We start from the raw sequence: 14586 nt of genomic DNA on the forward strand, positions 1-14586 counted from the left end.
CTAATATAGGACATAGTTCATCAAACATTAGACATTATATAATACATAACAATAATTATAAATTCCACATTCTAAAATTTTAAAATATTTAACTAGGGTTATGGTTATCACTTATTAGGTCATAATAAGATTTTATAAAATATTACTAGTTTTTTTTTTTTTTTACGCGCTTTGCGCAAATGTAATAATGCACAATGATTATTTTTAAATAAGTATTTCAAAGTATATCAATCAATATTATATAGGAGATGTTTATGCATAGGTGAATAAATGTTGAATTTGTTTATTTAAATCGGTAATTTAAGGTATATATAAATTCAAAATAATATATGAGAGATTGATTATAATTGTCACTAAAATAAATGTTTGCAACTTTGTATAACCACCATCCGAACCTTCCTAGCTATAGCCACCTCTAATGCTTAGCACATTCATCAGTTAGACATAAATAACGCCTTTTTGCACGAAGATTTGCATGAGGAGGTCTATATGGTTTTGCCTCTAGGTTTTCAGGGCACCAAGCCAAATCAGGTGTGCAGATTATTGTGCTCGTTATACGGACTCAAACAAGCCAGCCTACAATGGAATGCAAAATTGATGGCACCGCTAATACATATTGGATTGCTCAGTCTAAGTCAGACCCCTCTCGCTATTCACTAAAGGCTGCGACGCACGGTTTATAGCACTATTAGTATACGTGGATGACATTCTAGTAACAAGTGGAGACATTAATCAAATTTAAGAACTTAAAGTTTTCCTCGATACAGCTTTCAAGATCAAAGATCTCAGAACCTTGGGGTATTTTTTGGGAATCGAGGCTAGAATGTGTGACTCCTGGTTGAATCTCTGTCAGCGGAAGTATACTCTGGATATCTTGAATGAAGCTGGCTTCCTTGACCACAAGCCTGCTAAAACTCCCATGGTCGTAGGCCATCGCTTAACACATGATGATGGAAATATTCTTGATGAGGTTGCTTGTTACAAAAGGTTGGTAGGCAGATTACTCTACCTCACAACAACACGGCCAAATATAAGCATTGCCCTCAAACAGTTAAGTCAATTCATTGACGCCCCTACTGACAAACATTTGATGGTGGCTCACTGTGTCCTCTGCTATATCTGTTGGAAATTTATATAGTAATGGAGATTAATGTTTCAGATGGACTACCATGAAAGCTTAAATAATGTTTGTAGTTGTGGAGTTATAAATATTATTTTAGTTTGGTAGAATGTAAAATGGGAAATATGTTTTGGGTATGGTTGAAACCAAAAGTACACAGATTGTTTCGGGTTGGATAATTGCATTGCTTAACGAGTAGATGTCCTTTCGTTCTCTTCGTTGGTTACACGAAACTTTGGGTTCGTGTGAAGCATGCATTGTACCTTCTCATGGTCGCTCGAACCTTCTCTTTGTTTCGGCTATGAAAGAAACTTTCGGCAAAATGAAACTTTCGGCCAAATGAATGCTTCGGCCATGAAAGTTAACGAAAGATATATTCATTTCAATTCTTTCTTCTTGTTTTGTATGTACTACATGCATGAAAAGTATTAATATATATATATTAACGAAAGATTGATTTCACTCCTTTTTTTTGTTTTTGAATGTACTGCATGCATGACTAGTATTAATATATATATTTTATATGTTTATTCATTTTGCATGTTAACATGCAATGATAATATATATATATATATATATATATATATATATATATATATATATATATATATATATATATATATATAACGTTGCTATTTTGTATGCAGTGCATGAACCTACATAGGTCCATATCTTATGAAAATATATATTGTTCAATTAATTTTTTCCATGCTTGATATATCAGATAAGATATATCTTATGGAAGTTAAGTTTTAAATTCCCATAATTAACTTCCATGTAACTTCTCCAACTGATTTATTTGCATCTATAAATACATGGAGAAACATCTGAAAAAAGCAGAGGACATGCAATAAACTTGCATAAAACTGAGATATTTCACAGTACTGCTTTTCCACAAGAAATTCTTAAACAAGGCAACTTAAGAATTTCATCATCTTCTTGTATCCCATAATATTAAATCTTGAACCTTGTTGCTTTAGATAAGGGAGATTTGAAGCTTATAGGAAAAGTGATTACACGCCTGAAGATCTCGTTTCCTCACTTCCCTATCATCAAACACTCCTTTTTTTCTAATAATCTATAAGCTTTAAAATATCTGTTTCTGAGGAAGGATGAGTTCTGGACTTCTGGACTTTGCAACCAACTTCCTTAAGTTGGAGCAGTTTGAAGGCGTGTGTTTCCGTAGGTGGCAGAAGAAGATGAAGTTCCTCCTTGCGGCTCGGAACGTGGCATACGTACTAAATACCCCAAAGCCGGAGGAACGGGAGGATGAGACTGTTGAGGCTACTCGCCGGAGACTCAAATGGGAGAATGATGACCTTGCTTACCGCGGCCATATTCTAAACGGTATGTCTGACACCCTCTTTGACATTTATCAGTATGAGGAATCATCAAAGTACCTCTGGGATGTACTTGAGACAAAGTACATATCTGAGGATGCCTCCAGTAAGAAATTCCTGGTAAGTAATTCAATGATTATAAAATGGTGGACAATCGTCCGGTCATGGAACAATTCCATGAGATTGTTAGGATACTTGGGCAAATGAGGCAACAAAATATGAATATGGATGATTCCATTGCCATTGCCAGTATCATTGATAATTTGCCCCCTTCTTGGAAAAAGGTACAACGTACCTTAAAGCATAAAAAGGAAGCTCTTACCATGGAACAGCGGGGGGTTGACCTTCGGGTTGAGGAGGGAATCAGACTGCAGGAAAGCAAGAATGCTGGTAATGCAAAGGTCACCGGGTCTTCAGGTTCTGTCATCATCTATGTTGATGAAGGAAAATCAAGTGGGAACCATAAAGGAAAAGGGAAGCCAGGAAAGGCCACAAATTCTTCAAAGTTTAAGATGAAAGGAAAAGGAAAAGGAAAAGCATCTGCTTCATGCTGGGTGTGCAACGGTCCACACTTTAAAAAAAAGACTGTGAAATTTGGAAGAAAAGAAAGGCACAAATGGAAGGTAAAAATTCTGGTGATAATGGCCAGGAAAGTGGCCAATGGAAACAAGGTAATATAATTAATCTTGTTTCTGATAGTACTGAAAATTTCATTGCTATGATATTTGAAATTTGTGTCATGCAGACTGATGACTCGTGATGGGTTGACACTGGGGCAACCAGACATGTCTGCAAGGATATAAATCTTTATAAGATTTATAAAAGTTTGAATGATGGTCCAAGCCTGTACATGGGAAATGATTCCATGGTGAAAGTCAAAGGCATTGGACAAGTTGAGTTGTTGCTTACTTCAGGAAAAAAGTTGACACTCGTAGATGTGTATCATGCCCCAGATGTTAGAAAAAATTTAGTTTCTGGAATTGTATTAAACAAGTGTGGTTTTCAACTTGTTTTTGAAGCAGATAGATTTATTTTATCCAAGGTCGGTATCTTTGTAGGCCAAGGATTTCTATCGAACAATATGTTTAAGTTGAATATTAATAATATTGTTGGTTCTGTGTATTCAGTTTGTACATCTTCATTATGGTATTTTCGTTTATGTTATGTAAACTATAAACGTGTATGTGAGATGGCTAAAGATGGATTAATTCGATCCTTTGATCTGAATATGGAACAATGCAGTGCATGCATGTTAAATAAATTTTATTTTGAAAGCACATGTTAAATAAAATAACTAGGAATCCTTTTCCTAGTATAAAAAGGAATTCAATTTTACTTGAATTAATTCACAGTGACTTTTGTGATTTTCATAGCACCCCATCTTTGGGAAAAAAAAAGTATATCGTCACATTCATTGATGACTATTCAAGACTCTGCTATGTGTACCTCCTGCATTCTACGGATGAAGCCTTAGAAAAATTTAAGATATTTAAATTGGAGGTGGAATTGCAAACTAGTCAGTTAGTAAAAATATTACGTACTGACAGAGGTGGTGAATATTATGACCCATTATTTTTCCAATCTGTTTGTATCATTCAAGAGACCACAGCTCCTTATACACCACAACAAAATGGTGTAGTAGAAAGGAAAAATAGAGTACTCAAAGAAATGGTAAACTGCATGTTATCAGTTTCCGGTCTGAGTGAAGGTTTCTGGGGAGAAGCCATGCTAACTGCATGTTAAATTCTCAACAGAGTTCCTAACAAAAGAAATATGGTAACTCCCTATGAACTTTGGCACAAAAGAAAACCAAACTTGAATTATTTGAAAGTTTGGGGATGCAGGGTCGTGGTACGGTTGCCGGAACCTAAACGGAAGGCTTTGGGAGAAAAAAGGCATAGACTATATTTTTATAGGATATGCAGAACACAGCAAAGCATACCGGTTCTATGTTATAGAATCAAATGACTTTATTTCGGTTCATACCGTAATAGAGTCCCGGGATGCTATCTTTGATGAAAATCGTTTTTCATCAATTAATAGAACTAAGGATTTAATTCCTAGTTCTAGTGGGTACAAAGTTGATGATCAAATTTATGATCATGCAGTTTTGCAGGAACCTGAGCTTAGAAAAAGTAAAAGAACAAGAAAAGAAAAAACATTTGGACCAGATTTCCAAATGTACTTGATAGAAGGATCAAGGGAGTCTACAGAGACTAAAAATCTATATTATTTTAATATAGAGGATGATCCTAATACTTTTGAGCAAGCCATGAATTCTCAAGATGTTGCTTTCTGGAAAGAAGCAATAATTGATGAGATGGATTCTATAATGGGGAATAATACATGGATTTTAACTAATCCACCAAATGGTTGTAAACCAATAGGCTGCAAGTGGATTTTCAAAAGGAAAATGAAAGTCGATGGTACCATTGATAAATTTAAAGTCAGACTTGTCGCACAGGGCTTTAAGCAGAAAGAAGGAGTTGACTTCTTTGACACTTATGCTCCGGTAGCAAGAATTGCTACTATTAGATTGTTAATTGCCATTTCGGCTATACACAATCTAGTGGTTCACCAAATGGATGTTAAGACAGCATTTTTAAATGGTGAATTGGAGGAGGAGGTTTACATGAAGCAAACAGAAGGTTTCGTGGTTGCAGGCCAAGAAAATAAAGTTTGCAAATTGATTACGTCACTTTATGGCTTAAAACAAGCCCCTAAGCAATGGCATGATCGGTTTGATCAAGTGGTGCTAGCTAATGGGTACAGAATAAATCAGTCTGATAAATGCATCTACAGCAAATTTAATAACCAAGGACAAGAGGTTATTATTTGCTTATATGTAGATGACATGTTGATTTTTGGTACTGGTTTGGAAAAAGTTAAGGAAATTAAGGATTTTGTTAGTTCCAGTTTCTCCATGAAAGATTTAGGAGAAGCAGAAGTTATTCTTGGAATAAGAATAATTATACTTCAGGATGATGTAAGTTTAACACAATCTCATTACATTGAGAAAGTGTTAAAAAGATTTAATCACTTTAGTGTTTCCCCAGTTTCTACTCCGATGGATCCTTCATTGAAGTTAATACCAAATGAAGGTGATCAGGTCTTACAATTGGAGTATTCTAAAGTGATAGGATGCCTTATGTATGCAATGACAAGTACTCGGCCTGATATTGCTTTTGCAGTAGGGAAACTGAGTAGATGCACTAGTAATCCTAGTGCAGTACATTGGATGGCATTAAAAAGAATTTTAAAATATCTGAATAAAACCATTAATTATGGTTTAAAATATTCAAAAGATATTTCCATTCTTGAAGGATATTCAGATGCCAATTGGATATCAAATCAGGAAGATTATTCCTCAACTAGTGGATGGGTATTTCTGCTTGGAGGATGTGCTATCTCCTGGGCTTCTAAAAAGCAAAGTTGTATTTCAGACTCAACTATGGCATATGAATTTATTGCATTGGCAGCAGCATGCAAAGAAGCTGATTGGCTAAGGAATTTAATTCTTGAAATTCCAATTTGGCCAAAACCGATGTCACATGTTTTAGTACATTGTGACAGCGCTACTACACTGGCCAAAGCATATAACAGTGTTTATAATGGCAAGTCAAGACACATAGGCTTGCGACATAGCTATGTGAAAGAGCTCTTAAGTAATGGTGTTGTAGCACTAGACTTTGTACGGTCCCGGTTCAATATAGCAGATCCTTTTACAAAAGCCTTGGCAAGGGACATGGTTTTAAAGACATCGGAAGGGATAGGTTCGAAACCCGTTGTTAGTCAAGAGATGAAGGAAAGCTCAACTCACGCCTAAGTTATAACGTTAGGACTTGAGTTCAATGTAGATGATTACTTCATTTATTGGCGGCAAGTACTATATTAAAAAGTATCCCTAAAGTAAGTATTTGGTCTGCATTAGTAGGGATGAGTTTTACTCTTAACTAATCTTTTGAAAAAATGCTTGGTGCAGGGCATGAAATAAAAGATTAGCCTATGTGAGCATGAAGTGTGGCCGCTTCAACAAGTTTGGGTTTGGCTTGGAAATGCTTATGAATGGATACGGACACAGGGCCTTTAATAGTGTCAAGTTATTTTGAGTTGTAGTAACTGTAAAGCTTGTGTGTATTATATCTACGTTTCTTCAAAGAGACTGCGTGATTCAAGGTTCGTCCATCACTGCAATCCGAATTAATGTAACGCATATAATACTATGTGAAAGTTCAATCTGTAAGACACTTTCATTTATGCATGAGTTTTTGGTTCTATCTTGGTACAATGTTAATTTTTACTATATAAATGGAGGAGGAATGTTGGAAATTTATATAGTAATGGAGATTAATGTTTCAGATGGACTACCATGAAAGCTTAAATAATGTTTGGAGTTGTGGAGTTATAAATATTATTTTAGTTTGGTAGAAAGTAAAATGGGAAATATGTTTTGCGTATGGTTGAAACCGAAAGTACTCAGATTGTTTCGGGTTGGATAATTGCATTGGTTAACGAGTAGATGTCCTTTCGTTCTCTTCGTTGGTTACACCAAACTTTGGGTTCGTGTGAAGCATGCATTGTACCTTCTCATGGTCGCTCGAACCTTCTCTTTGTTTCGGCTATGAAAGAAACTTTCGGCAAAATGAAACTTTCGGCCAAATGAATGTGTCGGCCATGAAAGTTAACGAAAGATATATTCATTTCAATTCTTTCTTCTTGTTTTGTATGTACTACATGCATGACAAGTATTAATATATATATATATATATATATATATATATATATATATATATATATATATTAACGAAAGATTGATTTCACTCCTTTCTTTTGTTTTTGAATGTACTGCATGCATGACTAGTATTAATATATATATTTTATATGTTTATTCATTTTGCATGTTAACATGCAATGAATATTAAATATATATATATAATATATATTTATTTAACGTTGCTATTTTGTATGCAGTGCATGAACCTACGTAGGTCCATATCTTATGAAAATATATATGGTTCAGTTAATTTTTCCCGTGCTTGATATATTAGATAAGATATATATCTTATGGAAGTTAAGTTTTAAATTTAAATAATTAACTTCCATGTAACTTCTCCAACTGATTTATTTGCATCTATAAATACATGGAGAAACATCTGAAAAAAGCAGAGGACATGCAATAAACTTGCATAAAACTGAGATATTTCACAGTACTGCTTTTCTACAGGAAATTCTTAAACAAGGCAACTTAAGAATTTCATCATCTTCTTGTATCCCATATGATTAAATCTTGAACCTTGTTGCTTTAGATAAGGGAGATTTAAAGCTTATAGGAAAGTGATTACACCCCTGAAGATCTCGTTTCCTCACTTCCCTATCATCAAACACTCCTTTTTATCTAATAATATCAAAGGTGCTCCCGGCCAAGGGTTGTTCTGTCCAACCAACAATATCCGATAGCATAACGCCTTCTCAGATTCCAATTGGGCGTCATGTGTGGAGACTCGAAAATCTGTCACGAGTTACTGGGTGTTCTCTGGCTCTGCTCTCGTGTCTTGGAAATAAAAAAAAAAATAATAAATAAATAAATAAAGCAATTGTATCAAAGTCATCTTCAGGGGCTGAATACCGAGCTTTAGCCACAACTTTTTGCGAGATCCAGTGGCTGAACTCGTTTTTTGATAGACTTGCATGTTCAGACACATAGAATTGCCACAATATTTTGCGACAACAAGTCCGTGATTGTCATCACCGAGAACCACATTTTCCACGAACGAATGAAGCACATAGAAATCAATGGTCATGTGGTTCGTGAGAAAGTCACTCAAGGGCTCATCAAGTTACTATCTGTTTCATCATCCAACCAAGCAACTGACGGGTTTACAAAATCCCTTCCAGTTTCTCCTTATCAATTGTTTGTATCTAAGCTGGGCATTCAAGACCTACACGCTCCAGCTTACCGGGGGGGGGGGGGGGGGGGGGGGGGGGGGGGGGTTATTTTGAGGACTAATAAGGGATGAGGGTAACCATCTTCCTGCATGTAAGCTCTTTCTTTTGTCCAACAAACAATGAAGATATTTTTCACAACTTCTCTGTAGCTTGTTCCTCATAGGTTCTTATTGGGTACCAACTTCTCCTCCAATACCTTCCTACCGTTGGAACTTCAAGAACATTCCCGTTAAGTTCTGGTATATAGGGTATTTCTCTAATTTAGTCCTTTTTATTGGTTCAGTACCCTATACAACTTTATCCACAACCTTGGGAAACTTAGGTTCTTCAACACGTACCTCTCTTAGTTCCTTCTAGTTAGTCAATCACCAGGTTGATAGAGTCGTTGGCAAATTTTCTCCCATCCAAAACGTTATTGGATGAGATTTGAACATTTTCTTCTGGTTGTTCTTCTCCGTCCAGATTCTACTTTGCCTCCGAAATTTCAATAGTGGCTCCAACTTCTTATGATTTCTCCACTTCTTCCGGAACAACTGTTGGAACATCTATTCCTTTCGGACCAACTTCATCTGATCTCACTATTCAATTCCTCCCAGAGTAACTTCAGCTTGTGGCCCCCTTCAACCACTACTGGAAATTATGAAATTTCCGACCACCTGAAAGTGATCTTAAATCAAGTTGAAACAAAAAAGTGGTCAGAAATAGCAACAAAGGTTTTTCCGGATACCAAAAGTGGTCGGAACAAGGCTTTTGACTTGATTTAAGATCATTTTTAGGTGGTCGGAAATTTCATAATGGATAGAAGGCCCTTATTTTTTAGTTGTTTTCTTCAGGCACCACAGTTAGGCTTGACTCATGTTGAGCTCTGGAGAGATGGTTGGTAGCTTCTAAATTTCACTGATCATAATTATCTCCATCATCATCATGGATAGAAGGCCCTTATTTTTTAGCTGTTTTCTTCTTGTTCAACATAGAAACTTTTTGGATCAAGAATTCTTCTAAGGGACTAAAGTTATAAATTTTAGAGTGCATTTCATCTCTAATTATGTTGTAGACTGCCTCTTCCATTGTACGAATATTGATAAAACATATTCTTAACTATATTTTACTCCATACTTTAGCCTATTTTGTGCATAATAAAAAGTTCCCCGAATCATGTGTGTATTGAGACTTATTTGTTTGCTTTATTGTCTTAGGCACATTTATTCACAAAAATTAAAGAGTGAAGTATTTTGGGGCATTTCCGGTTAATTTTGGAGTTAAAGAACCTGTTCAAGAAGGACTGGAGCAACAAATGAAGAACGAGGAGCACACTAGGAGAATTGGCATGGCCACCAGGTCAAGGCCATTCTTGAAAGATTTTACACAACCATGCTTTAGGTCATGCCAAATGGAGGTAGTGTGCACTTCATTTTAGGCCGAATTAGGCACGACCATGCCCTTGGTCGTGCCACTATGGGTAATCTGAACAGTATTTAAACATGTTCTATGTTGTATTTTGGGGGAGGCGAACGCTAGATAGTTTCAATCGGCTTCCCTTTATTTCGTTTCATCTTTTAGGGCTAGACTAGTTTAGATTACATATAATCAACACATTTTCCAATCTTTTAATCTCGGATTGAAGTCGAATTCAACCTCAACATTGCATTTACATAGAGAAGCTTTTCCATACTCTTTCTTTTATTTCCTCTACAATAATGTTCTTGATATTCATATGGGCTTTTTACTTGTTCTTCTTTTTGAAGTGTGAGTAGTTCGATATGCAGTTTGGATTAGCGATTAATCCCTTTCCTAAGTGCTGGTTATGTATATTTTGCATAAGGGGGGAAAGTGGGGACCCAAGAATGCCTTTGAGCTTAAGAGTTTTGGATTGAGGCGTCATGAAAGTGGGGCAATCTCTTGCTCTAAATCTAGGTCGAAAGATCTTTAATTCTAACGCGCATTTTGGATGACATCGTGAATTAGATATTTCTCCTTATTTTTCTCAGGTTGTTCATACTCTTAATTAGGACATGGTTATCGTTAATCTGGTAGAAGGTGGGGCATGAGATAAGGCTAGAGGTGTAGCCATGTCGCAAACCTTACACAGAGGTTATGTGCTTTGCACGATGAGCCTACACTATGCAATTTGCCTTGCACACAAGCATGAGCATGCCAACATATAGTAGTGCCTATGTACCGCTTGGGGTAAACCACGTGTGATCATACAAGGATTTCATACATGGAGTCATGTGAGGATGTGGTTCAAAATTTCATGGCACATCCCGGGCCACGATCTAAAACATTTGATGAATTAGAGCAACAGTTCCTTAGAGATTATAAAAGACCAGTACAACTTATGTCTAGGTCATCATCATCTTCTCATTCTTTTAATTCAATGTCTTGTATATCCCTTTTAAGTTTGGTATTTGTCCAAATATCAAAGACACACTTTCAAGACGCTGAATGGTAGTCACTATCTAACAACTTCCTCTAAAACCCCATGTTCTCATTATTACTATCCAATTCCATGCTTTGCCTGGACCAAAAAATCATAAGTGATGTATCAAAAGTAATAGAATGCCTAATTGCTAACAAAAGATTCAACAAATTAAGGAAGAATAAAACTACACATGAATTTAAAAGACTAACAACACGTTTGAATCGTTGAATATGTTTTGAATTGTATAGAATTTTTTTGAGTACGCTTATTCGATCATTTTTTAAGTTTATATATTCTTGAAAAATACTATTCACAAGAATATGCTATCCTTGAGAATAAATATCTTTTATTATATAGGGCATTTCAATAATTTGAATGCTTACATAATTTCTATTTCTAAAACGAACCAAAACCTAAATACAATTCCTAAAATATATACATTTCAAGAACCAAAAATGGAATTTAATTCATAGTCTATATCTCGTTTTTTGATTCCCCAATGAATATTATTCTTTTTCCTCAAAACTCAATTATGTAAACCAAATATACTTTAAGGGTTACTCTGTATAGAATTTTTTTTTCAATCTCCATTTTCTACATTTCCATGTTGTACACTCCTTACCTTTTCTACATTAACAAACAAATAGACCAAATTCTCCGAAGGAAATTTTTTTCGTTTGCCCACCAAATTTAATTCCTCCAACTCTATTGTCTAACTGTAACGCTTTATTTGTCCGTTACCATTTCCCCCATCTACCCTCTGTCTCTCTCTCTCTCACTCCCTCCCTCTCCCTCTCCCTCTCCGTCTACCCTCCTCTCTCTCTCCCTCTCTCTCTCTCTCTCTCTCTCTCTCTCTCTCTCTCTCTCTCTATTTCTAAGCACTGAAATCCTCTTTCTCTCAAGTTTGTCTCCTCTCACTTTAATCTTCTCTCTCGCTCTCAATCTCTTTTGACTCTCATCTCTTAATTGGAAAAAAAGGTTTCTATACATATATCAACCAGATCTCTTCAATCGTCATCGAAACTCTTTAGATTGAGAAGATAATCTCTACTCTCATCCCCTTTACTAGCTATAAGACTTGAAAGTTTTTTTAGAAGCCTAGATGTATGTTCCATTTAATTTGAACCACAAAAAAAAATTGTTTTCTTTGTAAAGAAATTGAAATTGTGAAAACATTGACAAATTCATTTCGAAACATGTGTTATTGAATACATTTTCTATTTTTTCTAAATTTTTGTTACTTAAAACACCCGAAATTTACAAACCTGTCCGCCATTAAAAGTGAGAAAGAGATTACCAAAAAAAAAAAAAACTACAAAACTTCAAATAGCTTTTGAGCAATTTTGATATAATTCTCTCTCTCAATCTCTATCTCTCTCTATCTTTATATATATATATATATATATATATATATATATATATATATATATATATATATATATATATATATACGCGCACACAGCTAAAAATATTTCAAGTTTTCATTTTCATTAGAAAGCTATTAAATGAGTTCATATTTATTTATTTATTTATTAATTTGTAAAATAGGAAACTAATTTGCACTATTTTTTTTCCTCATAAAGAAATAAAAATGTAGTGACAATTGATAAACGTATCAAGTAATATTGTAAGTATGTAAGTTGTTATATATGGAGTTGTGGTTAGGTAGATGGGATTGAGTTAGAAATAATAGTAAATCAAGTAAAAGAAATATGAATGCAATATAGATGCATATGTTGTAATGGGTAAGTAGACAGTTGCGGAGCATTGATAGTTGGGGATGGATTAAATAGGTAGGTGATAGCTAGTAGGAATAAATAAATACGTTATGGTGCGTAAAAAGAATGTGATTATATTATAGGAATATAGGAAATAGTGATGGTAGGGGTAATTAGGTGGTGTTTGACGGTTAGTTAGGTGGGTGAAGGTAACGCTATAAAATTAAGTTTAGTGAAGTGAATATATATATATATACATATATATATATATATATATATATATATATATATATATATATATATATATATAGTTAAACTAATTCTCAAATACTATACATACAGAAATTAATCAATGATGTAACACTAGCAATATTTATTGGAATCTTTTTGTAATTTGTATGGCTTTTATTCCTTTTGTATGTACTCACAATTAAATTTCTTGTGGATATAGTGAGAAATAGATCAGAGTTGGGTTAAAATATATAATTATCTATATTTTTTTTATTTTCAGATAACAAACGGAATTCTTATCTAAGACACACAATCAGGATGCCATTCCCTACTCCTAAGCGCCATATGCAACAACAAAATTTGAATCAAGATATAATCACAGAAATCCTTAAAAGGCTACCTGTGAAATCTCTACTGCAATTTAGGTGTGTTTCAAAAGTTTGGCGTGCTTTAATATCATCTCCAGAATTTGTCAAATTGCACTTAAATTTTCATTCGAAAAAGGATATTAAGGTCATGACATATAGCAGTGTAAATCGGATTAGCTATATGTCCTTGTTTTCTATTACAGTAAACACGCAATCATCATTTCGAAAGTTTATTACATATGACGGCTCGGTCTTAATCCCTGAAGATGGTTTTGAATTTTTGGGTTCTTGCAATGGGCTCTTTTGCTTTCGTGCTAAACCGTATCAAATAATGATTTGGAACCCTTCATTAAATGGAAACGTCAAGACAATCCCAGACGTATGGCGTTTCAGCTTCATAAGCATATTTGGATTTGGATACGACATGCATAATGACGACTACAAGGTTGTTTATGCTTATTATGGTGACAATAATGGTGATGATGAATATGTGGTTTTGGTGTATAGTTTTAAGCTTGGGTCATGGAAAAGATGTGATAGAGGGTTTAGTAGTGAGTTTGTTTATCCCAGAATTGCTGTGTTTGTGAGTGGTAGTCTCAACTGGTGCAACATCAACTTAGATGACAGTGACTGGAATTGGAATATAATTTCTTTTAATTTAACCACCGAAACAGCCAAAGCTATAGCGTTACCCAGCCATGAACATGGGGCTGCCATTTGTGTAGGTGAGTCAAGAGGATTGCTTTTTGCAGGTTTTCATCTCAAACGTCAAATGGAAGTTTGGGTGATGAATGAGTTTGGAGTTGAAGAATCATGGACTAAACTAGTCTGCATTTCAAACTTACCAGTTCATCATCCACTTCCCCGGGGTTTAGCGAACACGGCATACATGGCTCTATGTAATGCTAAACTCGCAATTGTACATGTTTCGGAAAATGGTGATATTCTAATGATGGTTGGGCATCAGTTGAAGCTCCATAGACCTAACGCTAGAAGGGGTAAGAATTTTAATATCCCCTATGATCTTGGTTATATGGTTACTAGTTATGTGGACACCCTAGTTTCACCATGACCTGTCTGTTAATTAATTGTTCATGTCATGTTGGAGGAAGAAAAGTTTGCTTTTTTATGGGTTGATTTAGAGCTCATCAATGGCTTTATAATCGTGTTGAATTAAGTATAAAATATTATTAATTTTTTATTGTATCATTTGTGTATGAGCTTTGTGAAGTAAATTTTCCTAGCCATGTTTGGTGAACTAAGATTTGTGTGAATGCAACACAGGAAAGATAGAAATGTTTATAAGTTAAATTTCATTGCATTTTAATGTTTACCCACACAGACATAGTGTAAAGGGTTTTGATTTTGGGCCATTATATTAACTACCCATTACGGACTTGGGTGTGAGGCGATACAGAGAGAGTGTGAAAGGGGGTGATGG

The 14586-nt window shown here is 34.9% G+C and overlaps 1 protein-coding gene across 1 annotated transcript; it reads left to right on the forward strand.

Annotated features, from left to right (window-relative positions):
- The first annotated feature begins 13095 nt into the window (after positions 1–13095).
- Positions 13096–14217, forward strand: LOC109162897 (F-box/kelch-repeat protein At3g23880-like). Its single transcript, XM_019311627.1, has one exon. The coding sequence runs from the start codon at positions 13096–13098 to the stop codon at positions 14215–14217; it is 1122 nt and encodes a 373-aa protein (XP_019167172.1).
- Positions 14218–14586: the final 369 nt, after the last annotated feature.

The sequence above is a fragment of the Ipomoea nil genome, unplaced genomic scaffold (genome assembly GCF_001879475.1).
Source record: "Ipomoea nil cultivar Tokyo-kokei standard unplaced genomic scaffold, Asagao_1.1 scaffold0117, whole genome shotgun sequence".
Classification (NCBI taxonomy): Eukaryota; Viridiplantae; Streptophyta; class Magnoliopsida; order Solanales; family Convolvulaceae; genus Ipomoea; species Ipomoea nil.

Coding starts and splice junctions, on each gene's coding strand:
- LOC109162897 (XM_019311627.1), top strand. CDS start 13,096: ATGCCATTCCCTACTCCTAAGCGCCATATGCAACAACAAAATTTGAAT.